Consider the following 16,378-nt stretch of genomic DNA (forward strand, 5'->3'; position numbering starts at 1 on the left):
TTTTTAAAAAAACAGTTTAAAAAGTAAAAAAAAAAAAAAAAAAAAAAAAAAAAAATTAATTTTGAAAATAGAAAAAAGCTTATAGAATGAAGATATAAAGAAAGAAAATTTTTTTTAAAAATAAAAAAGTTTATAAAGTAAAAGTTACAGTAAGCTAAGGTTAATTTATTATTGAAGCAAGAAAAATATGTTTTTATAAATTTAGTTTAGCCTACATGTACAGTGTTTATAAAGTCTAAAATAGCGTAGTACTGTCCTAGACCTTCACATTTACTCCACTCATTAACTCATCCAGAGCAACTTCAGTCCTGCAAGCTTCACTCATGGTAAGTATCCTAAACAAGTGTACCATTTTTTATGTTTTTATAGAGTATTTTACTGTACCTTTTCTATGTTTAGATAAGTTTAAATACACAAATATTTACCATATGTTACACCTGCCTACAGTATTCAGTACAGTACCATGCTATACAGGTTTGTAGCCTAGGAGCACAGGCTATAACATATAACCTAGGTGTGTAGTAGGTTGTACAATCTAAGTTTGTGTAAGTACACTCCACGATGTTCACACGACAAAATCACCTAACGACTGATTTCGTAGAACATGGCCCCATCATTAAGCAAAGTATGACTGTTTATTTCTGCCCTTGGTAAATTTACTTCACCATTCCACAAGCCTAAAAAGGCATTTAAAAAAAGATATATTACATTATTTCTAGCATTTCAGGTGTAAGGTACTTGGAAAATTCCCTAGGCGAATAGCCCAAAACACTTCAAGAAAAGAAAATCCGCTTTCAGCTTCCCTACCTGTCAAATTCATTCCTTATATTCAAGCACTACAAGTTTGCTATACCCAAGAAACTGCAATACAGAAATTGGTGACTAAAAGGAATTAACAGCTTTGAATTTTCTTAAGTACTTATGTTAACTCACCTTATCTGCTCGTCCCATGAAAGCAGGTTTGCCTGCTAATCCAAGGCAAATGGCACACACGATGCTTGACTTCCCTGTTCCATTAGCTCCAATAATCATATTCAAGTTAGGCCCAGGAGATACTTCACAAATATCATATGTTCTGTATTACAAACATGTGGAAATATTAAGAGATAAGAAAATAAGAATATTTTCTTTTGAAAAGCATTTTTTCTTGCTTTACATTATCATTATCTACAAGCTTCCTCCAATTCCTTTAAAAACCAGCTAAAATTACAAATTCAATATTTTTTATAGGTTGATTAATAAAAAACTTATAGAGGGAAAATCAGTGGAATAAAAAATAATGAATATTTAAAATAAGGACATGATTCCATATGCTTTTTTCGAAAGTGTGTTGAAAAAAAGCAAAGTTTGATACATTCTATTCTTTTTTAATAATTACAATACACTGGAGACTGTATCAAAGCTACTATACACATCAAATTTTTATTTTCATTAGAAAACTGAAGCTCTATATCAACTCGATGATTTCATTTTATTAATTTTTTAAATTATTTTTTAAGCTAGGCATAGTGGCACGTGCCTATAGTCCCATCTACTTGGGCGGTTGAGGTGGGAAGATTGCTTGAGCCCGGGAGTTTGAGGCCAGCCTGGACAACCTAGCAAGACCCTGTATCTAAAAAAAGAAAATTAAAAAAAGCTGCATGCTGTCCAGCACTCTTAACTACTTGCACTGTTAGCATCTAAATCTAATCTTTATTTAGTTGCCAGGAACAGCTATGGCAAAATGTGACACAAACTCTGACATAGAAATTCTTCTAACTTGACTTGGAATACCCCGAATTAGGACCCATAATTAACATCCTTTGCTCATAGCATTTCAGTTAGCTCTCCGGTAACTGTCAACTAATTGCCCAAGAATAAAAGCTTAGCCTGCTACTAACCTGCCAAACACAAATAATTTAACCAAACACATTTCAACTTTAATACTTAAAGAAATTAATGACTTTGAAATGCCAGGTGGTAATAAAAATAAATACAGGTGGCAAAGGAGAAGTATTTTCTGGCAGGTTTGCCAACTCCACACGTCTAACACAGCAACTACTTTGTATTTTCAAATGCTTTGTTCTGTTACAACTGGGTCGTACAAGAACCCTTTTTATGGTTAAAATAAAAACAGTTTGGGAACTTCAGACATCTGGGAAGTTATCTGACATGGAATTTCTTAATCTCAATGTATGAAGCCCTATTCTTTTAATGCTTGATTTCCTATTGTGAAATCTCTGCACAAATGTCATATTAAAACAATGATGCAACTGGTATTTAAGAAAACAGTAAAAACAACAGGGAAAAACATAAGAATTTCTGGCCTAAAAAGTATACATAAAAATTATAAGTAGGGAAAGTTGCCAAAAATAAAACCAAACCTCTGCATGGTTTTAAAATCATTCTTCTGACTCTACAATATATATTGGTAATTACCTTTTTGTGAGTTCCCTTTCCTCCAAGCAGGTCCTGAAAGAGCTATTGTAAAAAGCCATTCTCTTCCCATTGTACATACTTTACACAGTATCTCCATGGCCTCAGATAGCATCTACTTGCTGAAACTCAGCCCAGATGAACAATACATGCAATTACCACCTCAATAACTAACTCTATTTGGATGTCCTGTAACAATCACCTTAAACTTAACACATTCAAAACTAAACCCACCATCTTTCCCAGCCAAAACCACTCTTGTAGTCTCTTAGTGAATGGTATCATGATTCATCTCATTTTCCAAATCAGAAACCTAGGCATTAGTTTTGCATCTTTGATTCTTCCATCTCTTTCAACTCCACCCAAACCACCAACCATCCATTTAATCACCAAGTCATGATTCATGATGGTAGACTTGCAAATCTGATGTTGCTCGTTAAAAAAGAAAAACAAAGGAGGAAAAAAGGGACCTTTCACAATTGAGCCCCAGCTTCATCTTTTTCCACTTTTTATTTTCTTTCCCTATTGTCTGCTCAGACCTCTAAATTCTACCTATAACGTTCTTCTTTCAGTTTCTTGACTCTTTTGATTCCTCCTTTCTCCAAGCTTTTGCATGTGCTATTCCTTCAGCTTAGAAATCTCTCCCTCCATTCTCAACTCTATTTGACTTGGTTCACTTGTGGGAACCCTTCTCCGACTACTCTCTTCCAGGCCATTTGCCGGTCCCTCCTACTTCCTTGCAAATTCTCTAGACCTTACCTTTCCCTACTTCACTCATAAAACTCAAAGTCCTCTCATCATTAAAATAAAATCTCACCTACCCCTCCACTTTTGAGCCACTTTTTCTTTCTCCTCTTTACAACAAAGCTTTACTTCTTCACCCCTCATTCAGTCTTCTTGGCCTACAAAGTTTTCTGTTTCCACTGCTTCATCAAAGAGTCAAAAATTTCCTACTTGCGAAATGCAATGGGCCCTTTTCAGTCCTGTTATCTCACTTCAATGTAGCAAAGGATATTTTTGAAACATTCTTTTTCCTTGGCTTCTTTGATAATAGTCTCTCATGGTTCTCATCTTACCTCCCTGAACAGTACCTTCTCAATCTGTGAGTTCCTCTTCTGCTCACCCAGAAGTGTTGGCATGTCCCCAGGATTCTGTACAGGGCTTTTTATTCCTTCGATGTATAATTCCTTTTGGGCAACCTGAACCAGTTCTGCAACTTCAACAATCACCTACATGACTCCCAAATCTCTCATCTGTTCACATGTTCCTCTAAACTCCGATCCTTATAAATTCTGCCTATAGAACATCTCTCTCCGATGTTCCATAGGAAACTTCAAGTCACAGGATCCAAGAGGTGCCCGTTATTATTCTCCCCAAACTGCTCCCTCTTCTGAATAGTACCTGACTAGTTAAACAAGGCAGACTTAGGGAAAATGCTGCATCCTCCCTTGCCCTCATGCCTCACAATTAACCTGAAGCCAGATCCAGTCAAATCTCTTTCCTTTACGCTCCTACCAAATTCAAACTCATCTACTGCCTTCATATTATAAAAGTCTTCTCGTTTCCAACCTTGCGGCTTTCTAAATCATTCTCCACACTGCTTCCATATTAACATAAGCCATATGTCATTCCTTGCTTAAAACACATCCTGGTTGCCTACAGGATGGAGCTGAAAATCTTTAGCATAGTAGATACAGAGACACCTCAATGGTTGCCTGCCTCTGTCCAAGCATTCACTCGTATCCCACAGGACATAGATCTAGCCATACTGAAATACTTGACACTTCCTCAACATGCCAAACAATTTCTTTCAGGTGGTTCCTTCTGTCTGCAATGTTCTTCCCTTCCTTTAGACTTTTATGTTTTCTTTACAGAGCCCTTTTTCACCACTGTGGATGAAATTAACCGTTTCGTCCTTTGTGCCCTAATGGCATCCTAATATATATGTAGTTATGACATCTACTTCATTTGATTACATTCGTCTTTCCTGATCTGGATTCAAATAGCAATTCAGCTACTTATTAGTTGCGTCAACCTCGGCAAAATAAGCATTCTGAGCTTATCTCATCAATGGAGACAAACAATTGTTACGAAGAACGAGAGCATTCTGTAAAGAAAACATGGAGTTCGGTACCTAGCAACGATAGGTGCTTGAAAAAAAAAAATGGTAGTATTGTACTATTACCTTTATGCCACTATATACAAGCTTAAATAAAAGACTTGAACAAATGAACTGTAAGGCACTAGATACTTTTGTTAAAACATACTAAATTCTAAAGTGATAATTAGATGTCTGAGGGACACAGAGAAACAAGGGAAGAAAGCTGAATTTGGAGGGGTAAAAGGTCTGTAGGGAGGTACAACAGTTGAGAGTAAGGTTTAATTTTTTTGTATACTCTAACCCCGATCCGGAACAACCTTTACCATCTAATCTAACACTCTCGGTCCACCTGGCAAACACCTACTCTTTAAGAATCTGCGACAGCATCACTGCCACTCCGAATTAACTGTTGTCTCCTCTGAGTTCCCAGGGCCAATACTTTTGTGAATTACAGCCCAGGTCCCCCACAGAGACTCCCACGGGCAGAGACCTAGCCCCTAGCCCTAGTACGTTCCTAGTACTGCCTGCTCTAAGAATGCCTTCAAAAAACGCTGGCGTAATAAATTTAAAACAAAATAAAACACATCACACAAGACACACACCTACTACACCAACACACGTCAATCTCCACGGCCTGCGTAGAAAAATCCTCACGGGAACCGCGGCGCGAATTCACCGCCAGACCCACGAGCCAGGTACACACCCCCACACCCGCTCCTGCACGCAGCTGGCGCCCCCGGGCTTGCGGGCCGCTAGCCTCCCCCGCCGCGGCGCGGCCTCGGGGCCACTTACAGGAAGTTCTCCATCGAGATGCGGACGATAGAGCCTTCCACGAAAGGCCCGGACGACTGCAGCGGCGGCGGCGGTGGGGCCGAATTCTTTCTCTTGCTCGGGACCTCCGACGAAGGGTCTCTCGGTAGAGCTCTCTTGGAAGCCAGGGGGGCTGGGGTCGACGTCTTCCTGGTCGGAGTCGCCATCCTGGCTTCCTTCGCGCCCCGCAGCGGCTTCCGTTCCACAGACCTGCAGCCCCGGCGCCCCAGCGCCTGGCTCCCGCGCGAACTGCCCGGCGCGCGACACAACGCGCGAGCCCGCGCCGCGCCTGCGCAGTCCAGGCTCGGTGGCGTCAGCGGACCCGTCCCTCCCCGCCCTGTCCTGCAGCAACACCCTGGGCTTGAGGGGGGAAATGCTAGCTGGGCGGAGTGGGGACCTCTGCGCGTGCGACAACGGGACTTTCTTGTCCGTGACTTTGGCATTTTTCAGCGGTGTTTGTTTTAAGCTCAGGAGATGTCAATTGCACTTAGTAATTTGAAAGCCAGTTTACTGCTTTCTGAGCCTCAGTCTCGAGGGGTGGCGGCGGAAGGAAGTTGCGGGTGGTCCCTGGGGCCCTCAGAGCCACCGAGGCAGGGGACATCAGACCCTACTTGCTCCGACATCTCCTAGGTGCTGGCCCGAGAGCTCTGGGGCACGCCTGTCTTTGGCTTTTCGTCTTCCCCTTTGGTTAAAGTCAGGTCCCTGTCTCAAAACAAACAACAACAAAAAAACACGAAAAAGAAGCCCTTCCAAATAAATGGCTCTGTGCCCTTGTCTCCCTTAAGGGATCGCGCTAGGCGCTCTCAAACTTGTGAAAAGACAGATTATCTTCATTGTCTCTCCTCCAGCTCGCTCCCAAATTCTCTGGTAAAACTTCCTTGGGGGAGGTTTCTGAATGCCCGAGCTAGAATGAGCTGGTTCCACCTCAACCTGCTCACATTCATCTCGTCAGCCCTTTCTAAAGAGGAGGCATCCTGAGGCCTGCATAGATAGATATTAATTCATTCAACTGGTTACCAATGTCTAACCTGCAAGAAGCTGGGGCCTGCCAAGGTTGCATCCCTCTGAGCTTTCTAGTGTGGGAGACAGGAAAAGAACAAGTGAACCAACTGTGAAATTAAATAAGTCAAACTTAAAGCTGTTGGAACTTTAAATTATTCTGAGCCTTGAGAGGAATGTGGTTATGCGGCCTGAGAGTCAAGGGGCACGTAGCTGCAATTTCTGCTTTTTTTTCCCCCTTGTAAATAATTAGGAAGACTAAATGGGCCAGAAATAAGACCCCCTCAGATCACTAACCATCCTCACAGAGAAATAAAGTAATCTCTCTAGGAATGTAGCAATCTGCAACCAAATATGGAAAATTTGTAATCCTGTTAAAACTTCTCTGTTTCTGCCTGTACAAATGAAACCTTAATTTCGCTTTGGAAGGCTGCCCCATTCGTTTGGAGTCAGTGTTTTCCACGTGGCTATCCTCAAGCTTTGAGCTGGAATTAAACTCTATACTTAATCATATTTTCTGAATCTCATTATTTAAGGTTGACACAACAAATGATAAGGATAATTTCAGACTGTTTGAGATAATAAAACAGAATGAATACGATGGCAGGGAGGCACAGAAGGCCTGTCAGAGGAGGTGATGTTTGAGCTAAACCCTGAAGGACAAGAAGGAGCCACATGTGTGAAGATCTGAGAAAAGAGCCTTCTAGGCAAAGGGAACACTAAAGACAAAAGCTCTGAGATGGTGACAATGTAGGAAGGCCAGTGTGGCAGCAGAGTAGTGAACAAGGTTGCATAGCAGAGCCTTGTCCATCATGGCAGTCTGAATTTTATTTTTAAAGCACTGGGAAGCCATTGGATAGTTTTAAGCCTGAGAGGGACATGATCTGATTAAAGTTTTAAAATGATCATTCTGGTTGCCATGTGGACAATGGATTAGAGGGGTCAGACATGGAAGTGAGAGGCCATTTAGAAAGCCATTGCAGTAGAGCCCTGATTCCTGACTTTTAGACCAAAAGCTCCTTTCCCAGATCCTTGCTTCTTCCTCTCACACAAATGCAATCTTCTCTCTCTAAAAGTTATAACCAAAGAGAACAGAATAAGTAAAAATCATATGCACTTGTCATGGTTACTAGAAATTTTCTAAAAATGCAAATTAAAATAACAATTTTTAAACTGTTCAAGTGGCAGGCAGTAATGAAAAAACTCAGTGCTTAAGAGGATACAATACTGTCCTTTTCTGCATTGCTAATATAATTTTTTTAAAGTAATTTGGTACACTGCTTCAAGAACCTTAGAAGAGTCAAGTTCTTTGAAGAAGTAATTACACTGGGGGAAATCTATCCTAATGAACAAATAAGAATATAGGCCTTAGTAATGAGAGTTGAGGGCAGGGGAACCAGTCTTATCATTTTTGTACCATGATCAGTCTTTAGTGAACTAATCAAATTTTGTTTCTAAACTTGAAAGCTGAGGATGAGCCAGCCTCTGAACTTGTGATGACTCCACAAATGCAGACACACTATGAATTCTAAACAGCTAGCCAGTCATACTGTAACACCATCCTTTAAAAAGGGAAATATTGGTTTTACTTCTAATTACAAAAGCAACACATGTTAAGTGCAGAAATTTTGGGAAAACACACAGAAAAAAATATATATACACAAAGGGAAAACTTAGTCATAATTCCTCTACTCAGACTAATCAATGTTAAAATTTTGGTGTCTGTTTTGACATCTTTTTTCCTTGTGTATGCTATGTATTGGCATGTTCCTTTTTTTCAAAAAAAGGATGATATTGCGCAAATTGTATTATATATACTATTATTTAACCTTCTTTCCCCCACTTAACATATTATGAATAACTTTCCATGTTGTTAAATATTTCTCCGTGACATAATTTTAAGTAGCTATGTAGTATTCCATTACATAGATGTACCACTATTGATTTTAATAGTTATATTTTGTTGGACTCCACATGACTGGAAGTTAGCATGAACCAAGGATATTCTGGCAGCCTAGGCTAGCTCAGTTCTTTCTAACATTCTTTAAAAGTTTTATGTACCCATAACAATATACATATTTATCTTGCTACATCTGGATTCTTTAATTCCACTGGTGAAAACTATCTTGAAAGGGTGATATTAAAAAGGCAGAGAGAGGTCTTTGGAAATAGAATATCAATTAACCAGAATCTGATGCTAAGGAATGAGTGAGCTACAACAGCTAATCCTAAACACTTCCCAGGGTTTAAAGTCAATCAGCAGCTAATTTCATCACTCCCCCCTTGCTGGCTAATGGGTGTGGCAAAACAATTGTAGTTAACTTTCTATCGACCAAGGAGTATTGACCAGGGCCATTTTGAGTGACAGCCTTCCAATTCTGCAGGAACTTTAAAAACTGACACAATAAAAAACTAGCAGAAACAGGTAGGGTCAAGGTTTATAAATATGTTTCACCTTACAATCAGAATACCATTGTCTTAATCTGTTTGGGCTGTGCTAAGAAAATATCATAGACTGGGTAGCTTATAAACAACAGAAATTTATTTCTCACAGTTTTAGAGGCTGAGAAGTCTAAGATCAAGGCATCAGCAGATTTGCTGTCTGGTGGAGGCCTGCTTCCTCATAGATAGTGCCTTCTCACTGTGTCCTCCCATGGTGGCAGGGAAGAACTCTGGTCTCTTTAGCCTCTTATAATGGCATTAATCTCATTCATGAGGGCTCCATCCTCCTGACCTAATCACCTCCCAAAGGCCCCACCTTCTAATAGCATTACATTGGGGGTTAGGATTCAACGTACAAATTTTAGGGGGACACAGACATTCAGACCAGAGCAAGCACCCTCTGTGTTCTCTTTCTTGTCTTCACTTCAAGGTCTTGCTATTGGTGCCACAATAGTAAGAAGGTGAGAAAAGATGCACAGAATAGAACTCTGTTGGGATCATCTCTGACAGGGACAGTTTACTATTCCTCTGCTGACAAAAACCCCCCACAAGTTCTCGGGAACATCATTTCTGGTTTGTGTCACAAGTAAGGAAAAGTTACTTTTGCTTTCGGTAAGTTCACAAAGTAGCAAAGTGAATCCTCATGGCCTGAAATGAAGAAGTCAGTTGCTAAAACCTAAGTCCTTAGTCCCGGGGAACAAATCCCGTACCATCCGCCACCCTCACCTCCCACACACTTTCTAATCAGCCCAGTTAAAAGAACTGATGGGAAAGATCTAGGAAGGGATTAGGGATTCTGAGGAAAACCAATGCCCTTCCCCAGAGGGAACTAAAACCCCGTATTGTAGGCTTCTGCTAAATATAAGGATATCTCAATTCTAAAGTTTTTCATTTTTAAACATTTGTTTCAAACGTCATATAAAAGTTTAAAATAATCGAAAGGTCTGTTTCTTCTTACTGTAGTTCTATTAGCATTAGAATCGGTGTTAGTAATAGCTGCAGCCTGGGCAGTAATAGCTAATACTAACAGCATTTACCACACACCGGCACTTTTCCTTACTTCATTTCTAAATACTGAATCAATGTCTCAACAGACCAGCCTCGTTCTAAAATTTCCATTTCTTGAATACAAAAGCAAACTGAAAGAGTCAAAAAATCATCAGGAATTAATATAAGGTTTCAAGTGTTCTTTATGATGTGTTATGACATAGAGCCTAGAGATGAATGAGCCTTCATCTCCTTCGAGGATACAAAATGAGAAAACAGTATTAAATTGTTCCGTAAGACTTGACCTTCAGTTTCAGAAAGACCATGAACGAGGTGCTAAAGCACTGTGTAATCTCCTTTTCTGCAAGTCTTTACAAATTGAACTGAAAATCCTTCTTGCCCAGGCAAGGTCTGGAGCATGAGCAGAGCCCTGGGAGGATGGGGGAGGGGGGTGGGGGCTGGTGGGGAGAGACTGAGTGTTTCCCCTCACACCGTGTTGCTTTCCAAAGGAAAGAAAGTTGGTAATTGTTAGCACTGTGGTAACACTGTAGAAACCAGCTATGTAAGTTATAAAATGACCTTTGGTATCAGTCTCCTAGAGTGACCCTTTCATCCCAGCATCGTTCTAATAACCTGGGATGCTGCTGAACTCTCCCAGAAATTTGTTGGTTTTAAGTTCTCACTTCCACAGCTTTCCTTGGTAACCATAAATTTCTTTTTAGAATTAAGATTATATTTGTATTTTTGTTACTATTTTAGGAAATTTGAAAATACAAAAATCACAAAGCAGAAATCAACCACCATTCGTCTTATCTCTACTATCAAGAATTAACACTGTTGACAATTTGACATTTCTTCTAGTTTTTTTCTATTATCTGCTTTTTTAAAAATTACCCGTGAAACATATGACTACATGCTGCTCTTAAAAATGAGAACAATACAGATAAAATCAGTGTGCATTTGACTTTTTCTCCCTCAGTCTTGTTGCTGCATCCTTTATCCCCCAGAGTTAACTACTCTTAAATGTTTGTTCAGTGTATAATGTAAGGTCTTTCAGACCATTTTTATATTCACATGCATTTTTTATGGAAAATATGTAGTAATATTTTGTGTGTGAATACATTACATAAACACAATATATTACATACACATATACATAAATTTAGTAACAAAAATATAGTAAGAATAGTTATGCAGCTTAGTTTATGTTAGAAAATATATTTCTGAGATGTATCCATGTTGATACATATAAATCTGGTTCCCTTTTAACAGCTGTGGAGTTTTGTATGAACATCTCTCACATTATCCATTACTCTGCCAATTTGACATACGGATTGCTTCTACTTTTTCATTTTTACAAACAGTGCTTCAGAGAACATCCTCAGATATGCCTTTATATACATGTGCAAGCATTTCTTAGGATAGATATCAAGAATTGGAACTGCTAGGCCATATACCACACTTATTACTCTCTTTCAGTTTGTTAGTATTTTAAATATTGTTACTTGTGGCAAATTTCTTGGTAACTGTGATTATTTGAAAATTATGTAAGAATAAAATCTCTTTTTTCTTCTCTCTGGCATTGACTTTGGTTCTCTCTGTCTGCACCCCCTTTCTCTCTCTAATACCCATCCACCTGTATGTATATTTTACATACACACACGGCCCCCTCCCCTATGCAGTGTCCTTTCTTTTTGCACCAGATCTAGGTTCCGTGGGGCCTGAAGCCTATATTTTGAAGCTTCCTCTGAAAGCATACCAAATTACAAATACAAAATTAGAATAGTGATTATTCAGAATGAGAAAAGAAATCACAAGCTCAGCACTGTTGACATTTTGAATGAGATAGAGTTCTTTGTTGGGGGAGGGAAGGCAGCTGTCCTGTGCATTGTAGGATGTTAGCAGTATCCTCTACTCATTAGATGCCAGTAGCACTTCCCTTGTTTTGACAACCAAAAATGTCCCAGATATTTCCAAATGTCCCTTAAGGGGAAAATTGCCCCCAGTTGAGAACCACTGTTCTAATTCCATTCACTCTTTCAGTGTGTAGAAAAAGAAGGAACACTCTCCAGCTCCTCTTATAAGTGTAGCTTTGTCTAAAATCAGACAAGGAAATGAAAATTTTCTTTTAATCTTACTCATGAACATATATAAAAATATCTAGCAATGTCCAAAAAAAGAAATACATCATGATATAATTGAATTTATTGAAGGACTTCAAGGTTGATTAAATACTAGCAAAGCAAATCAATTAATGTCATTCTTCATATTAAAAGATTAAAGGAGAAAGATCAAAGCAGAAAAAGCATTCAATAATTTTTAACACACATTCATGGTTAAAATTTATAGAAAACTGTGCATAGAAGAAAACTTCCTTTAACCAATAAAAGGCAACTTCAAAAACCTTCAGTAAACTCATATTCAATGACGAAATTTTTAGAAATTTTCTCCTAAGTTCAGGAACAAGTTAAGGGTAACAATATCACTACTTTTATTGAGCACTATATTGGATATTTTCACCTGTCAAATAAGTTAAGAAAATGGAGCAGTTAGAAGAGTTGAAAAGGAAAAACCAAAATTGGCCTGATTAAGAAATCTGACCTAATAGCAAAGAAAATTGTGGTAGGCAGAATAATGCCCCCTCACCCAAGATATCTACATCCTAATTCTTGAAACTTGTGAATATGTTATGTGGCAAAAGGGAATGTTCAGATGTGATTAAGTTAGGGATCTTGAGATGGGGTGATTATCCTGGATCATCCAGGTGGGCCCAGTGTAATTGTAAGAATCCTTAGGGAGACAGGAGGGTCACAGTCAGAGAAGGAGATGTGATAATGAAGGCAGATACAAGAGAGATGCCTGCTATGGTTTGGATGTGGTTTGTCCCTGCCAAAACTCATGTTGATGTTTGACCCCCAGTGTGGCATTGTTAGGAGGTGGGGCCTGGTAGCAAGTATTTGAGTCATGGGACAGATCCCTTATGAATGGATTAATGCCTTCTTGCAGGGGTGAGTGCTCACTCTCATGGGGATGGATTAGTTCTCGAGACAGTCAGTTTTTAAAATGAATCTGGCTTCCTTGGTTTCTCTCTCTTGCTCCTCTAACCACATGATCTCTGCATACACCTTCTCCCCTTCCACTTTCTGCCATGAGTGGAAGCAGCATGACTCCTTCACCAGATGTAGCTGTCTGATCTTGGACTTTCCAGCCACCAGAATTGTGAGCCAAATAAACCTCCTTTCTTTATAAATTACCTAGCCCCAAGTATTGTGTACAGCAACACTAAGTGGACTAAGACAATGCCACAGCTGGAAGGAGACCATGAACTGAGGAATTTAGGAGCCTCAAGAATCTGGAAAAAGCAAGAAATGGATTCTCCCCTCTAGAGCAAACACAGCCCTGCCAACACTTCAACTTTAGCCCCATGAGACTCATTTTCAGACTTCTGGGCTTCGGAACTGTAAGATAATAAATACGTGTGGTTTTTTGCCACAGAGATTGTAATAATTTGTTACATCAGCAACAGAAATGAATAAATATGCAGAGTCTGCTCTGAGAAGTAACAGAGAGCTCAGCAAACTTGCTAGATATAAAGCCTTAAAGGTAATAGGCAAAAGTTTAATGTTTTTAGAAAAAATCATTTGGGAATATTTTTAAAACCACAGGATAGAGAAGAATTTCTTAAATAAGACAAATATGTATTTTTATATATATATCCCATAAACAAAAAAGGTTTATTAATTCATATACATTAAAAAGTAAGGCCTTAATTATCAAATTCACCACAATATGCAAGAGGTGAGGAGCCACAAGCTAAACAAAATTTGCCACATTTAAAACAAACAGAAGATTGTTTTGTGGAATATTAGAGAATTTCTATGAATCTGTAAGAAAAAACCAAATATCTCAATAAGCAAATAGGCAAAATAAACAGGTGTTTTGCACAAGGTGATAATGAGTGGTCATGAGATATACAAAAAGATGCTCAATTTTATTAATAATCAGAGAAATGCAAACTAAAACCCCAATGAAATATAATTTCACAATGATCGTATTAACAAAAATTAAAAAGTTGGACAATATCAGGCTTTGGCACTCATCTATACTGGTAAGGGTAGTATAGATTAGTGCAGCCACTGGGGAAACAGTTTTTTATCGCTTGGTAAAGTGTACATATCCTACAAACCAGCAATTCATATAGTAAATATATAATCAAAAGAAATTCTTTCACCTGGGTACTTGAGTACCTGTAAAAGAATATTTTAGTAGCGTGGCTTGTAATAGAAAAAACTAGAAATGAGTTAAACATTCATAAACAGAAGAGTAGATTAATAAATTACAGCATAATCATTCAATGAAATACCATACCATAGTGAGAAAGTAATTAACTACAGCTAGAAATTCAACATGGCTAAATCTCAGAAACATCATTTTGAGCAAACGGGACAAATTATAGATGAATACATATATGATGATTTTATCCGTATAATTTTTAAGAGCCAGCAATATGTTGTTGGGGGCACATATGGAACTTAGGACTACAAAAGAAAATATAAAAAAAAATATTAACATGAATTTTAGGAAAATGGTTACCTCTCTGAAAGAGGAAAGGATATGTGATTAGAGAGTAGTACACAGAGTGCTTCTAAGTTGTTGATAATTTGTTCTATTTCTCACGCTGTATCAATGGTATATGAATGTTCATTTTATTATTGTGTTACTCCTCAACATTTAAGTACATTTAACTACTCATTTTTACAGTTATATTTCACATAAAAACTTAAACATTTTAAAGGAGAAAAAAGATGGAGAAAATCTATAATGTATCTATATAACTCATCATATCAATGGATTAAAGGGAAAAATAATTATCTCAACACATGCGAAGAAACATCTGATAAAGTTCAATGTCATTTGTAATAAATTCTTAGGAAACTGAAGTTTCTTAACTTGATAAACGCTACATATCAAAAACTTAGAGCACACATCAGAATTAACAGAGATACTTCAGATTCATTCTCATTAAGATCAAAAGAAAGATGCCACAGTCCTCACTATCGGAGATTCTAGATAATGTGCTAAGATGAGAGAAATCATTAAGAGTAAAGATTCTGTGCTGGTTTTTTCTGCTTGCACCTCTATATCCTTTGTTCATCTTGCTTCAACCTGCTTTGCATGATGGAGGCCTAATGTCTGCATAATCTGCAACATCGAGGCTTGCTTGCCCTCTGACTTCTGATTGGTCAGTGGGAGGCTCCCAGCAGGAGACGGGTGAATGGTGGCGTGGCTGCATTTTGGCTGTGGCTGCGTTCCTCTACCTATGGCCCAGCCTCTGCCACACAGCACTTTTCCCATAGCTACAGCTCTTGCTGGGTTTGGGAACAGTTCACTTGACCCTTCAAGCCTACTGTCTAACTGCCATATAAAATGTAAATAAAGAACAGGATATGAAAATAGCCTGGTATTCTAAACCTGCAGCAGAATCTGAGAAGGTTCCTGGAATGTTTAAAGCCACAATAATGGGCCCTCAGGGCAGGGGTCCTCTTTACTTACTATCTTTCCGTTTTAATTCACTAGTCTAATTCTCAAGATGCTTGTACAGATCATTAACTCTTTCCCTATTTGACGTTTGGTTTTTATTTTATTGATTTATGTTCTTTATATTTTCCTTTTTATTTTGAGTAGATTTTATCTGTTATTTTCCTAATGTTTCGAGTTGAATGGTTGCGTCAATAATTTTCTGTCTTTTTTTCTGTTTTAAGTTAATTATTTAAGGTGATACCATTCTCTTTATGTATTAATTTAGCTATATCCCACAAATATTGATATGTGGTACTTTTACTTTCTTTTATATATAGTCATACACTTATATACACATATATACATATATATGAAAAATACACAATTTCTTCCTCTTTTACCCGAAAATGGCTTTATTTTGTCCTTATTGTTGAACAAAAAAATTCCCAGTTGACATTATTTTCTCTCAACATTTTAAAGATTTTATTCCACTGTCTTCTCACATCCTTCATTATTGATGAGTTTGATTTTGTTTAATTTTCATTCCTTTGTAGTTCATCTGTCTTTTCATTCTGGTTGCATTTAAAATCTCTTTGTTGTCAGTATTCCGTAATTTCATAATGATGTGTCTAGATATAGATTTATTTTTATTTATATTGCTCACAATTTACTGGACTTCATGATTTGGAATATTTTTATCTATAACCAATTCTGATACGGTCTCAAATATTCTCCCTTTGAATATTATCTCTCCCCCATTCTCTTTCTCTGGAACTTTTATTTTAATACATTGGACTTTCATTCTCTTTCTTCTTTGTATTTTCCATTTCTTTGTCTCTCTGTGCTGCACTCTGGTTTATTACCTTATATTCCAGTTCACCAATTCTCTTCTATTAGATATGCCTAATTGGTTGTTTGCCTTTTCCACTGAATTTTTAATTTTAATGACTGTATTTTTTATGTACAGAAGTTTTATTTGGTTTCCTTTAAAATCTACCTGCTTTTTCATACATTATTGGTTTTGTTATATTTTCAGTGTTTTTTTCCTAATCATTTTAAAGATACTTATTTTAAAGTGTCTATCAAAAATTTCCATTTTATAAA

General features: G+C 37.9%; 1 protein-coding gene across 1 annotated transcript in view; it reads right to left on the reverse strand.

Moving 5' to 3' along the window:
- SMC5 (structural maintenance of chromosomes 5) overlaps positions 1–5,579 on the reverse strand; it is a 100,633-nt gene extending 95,054 nt beyond the window's left edge. The window contains exons 1-2 of the mRNA XM_012641630.1: positions 5,309–5,579; positions 934–1,075 (exon numbers count right to left, since the gene is read on the reverse strand). Of these exons, the coding sequence (XP_012497084.1) occupies positions 934–1,075; positions 5,309–5,493 (327 nt within the window). The 5' untranslated portion in view covers positions 5,494–5,579. The remainder of the gene's footprint in view (positions 1–933; positions 1,076–5,308) is intronic.
- Positions 5,580–16,378: the final 10,799 nt, after the last annotated feature.

This window comes from Propithecus coquereli, unplaced genomic scaffold (assembly GCF_000956105.1).
Source record: "Propithecus coquereli isolate 6110/MARCELLA unplaced genomic scaffold, Pcoq_1.0 Scaffold166, whole genome shotgun sequence".
Taxonomy (NCBI): Eukaryota; Metazoa; Chordata; class Mammalia; order Primates; family Indriidae; genus Propithecus; species Propithecus coquereli.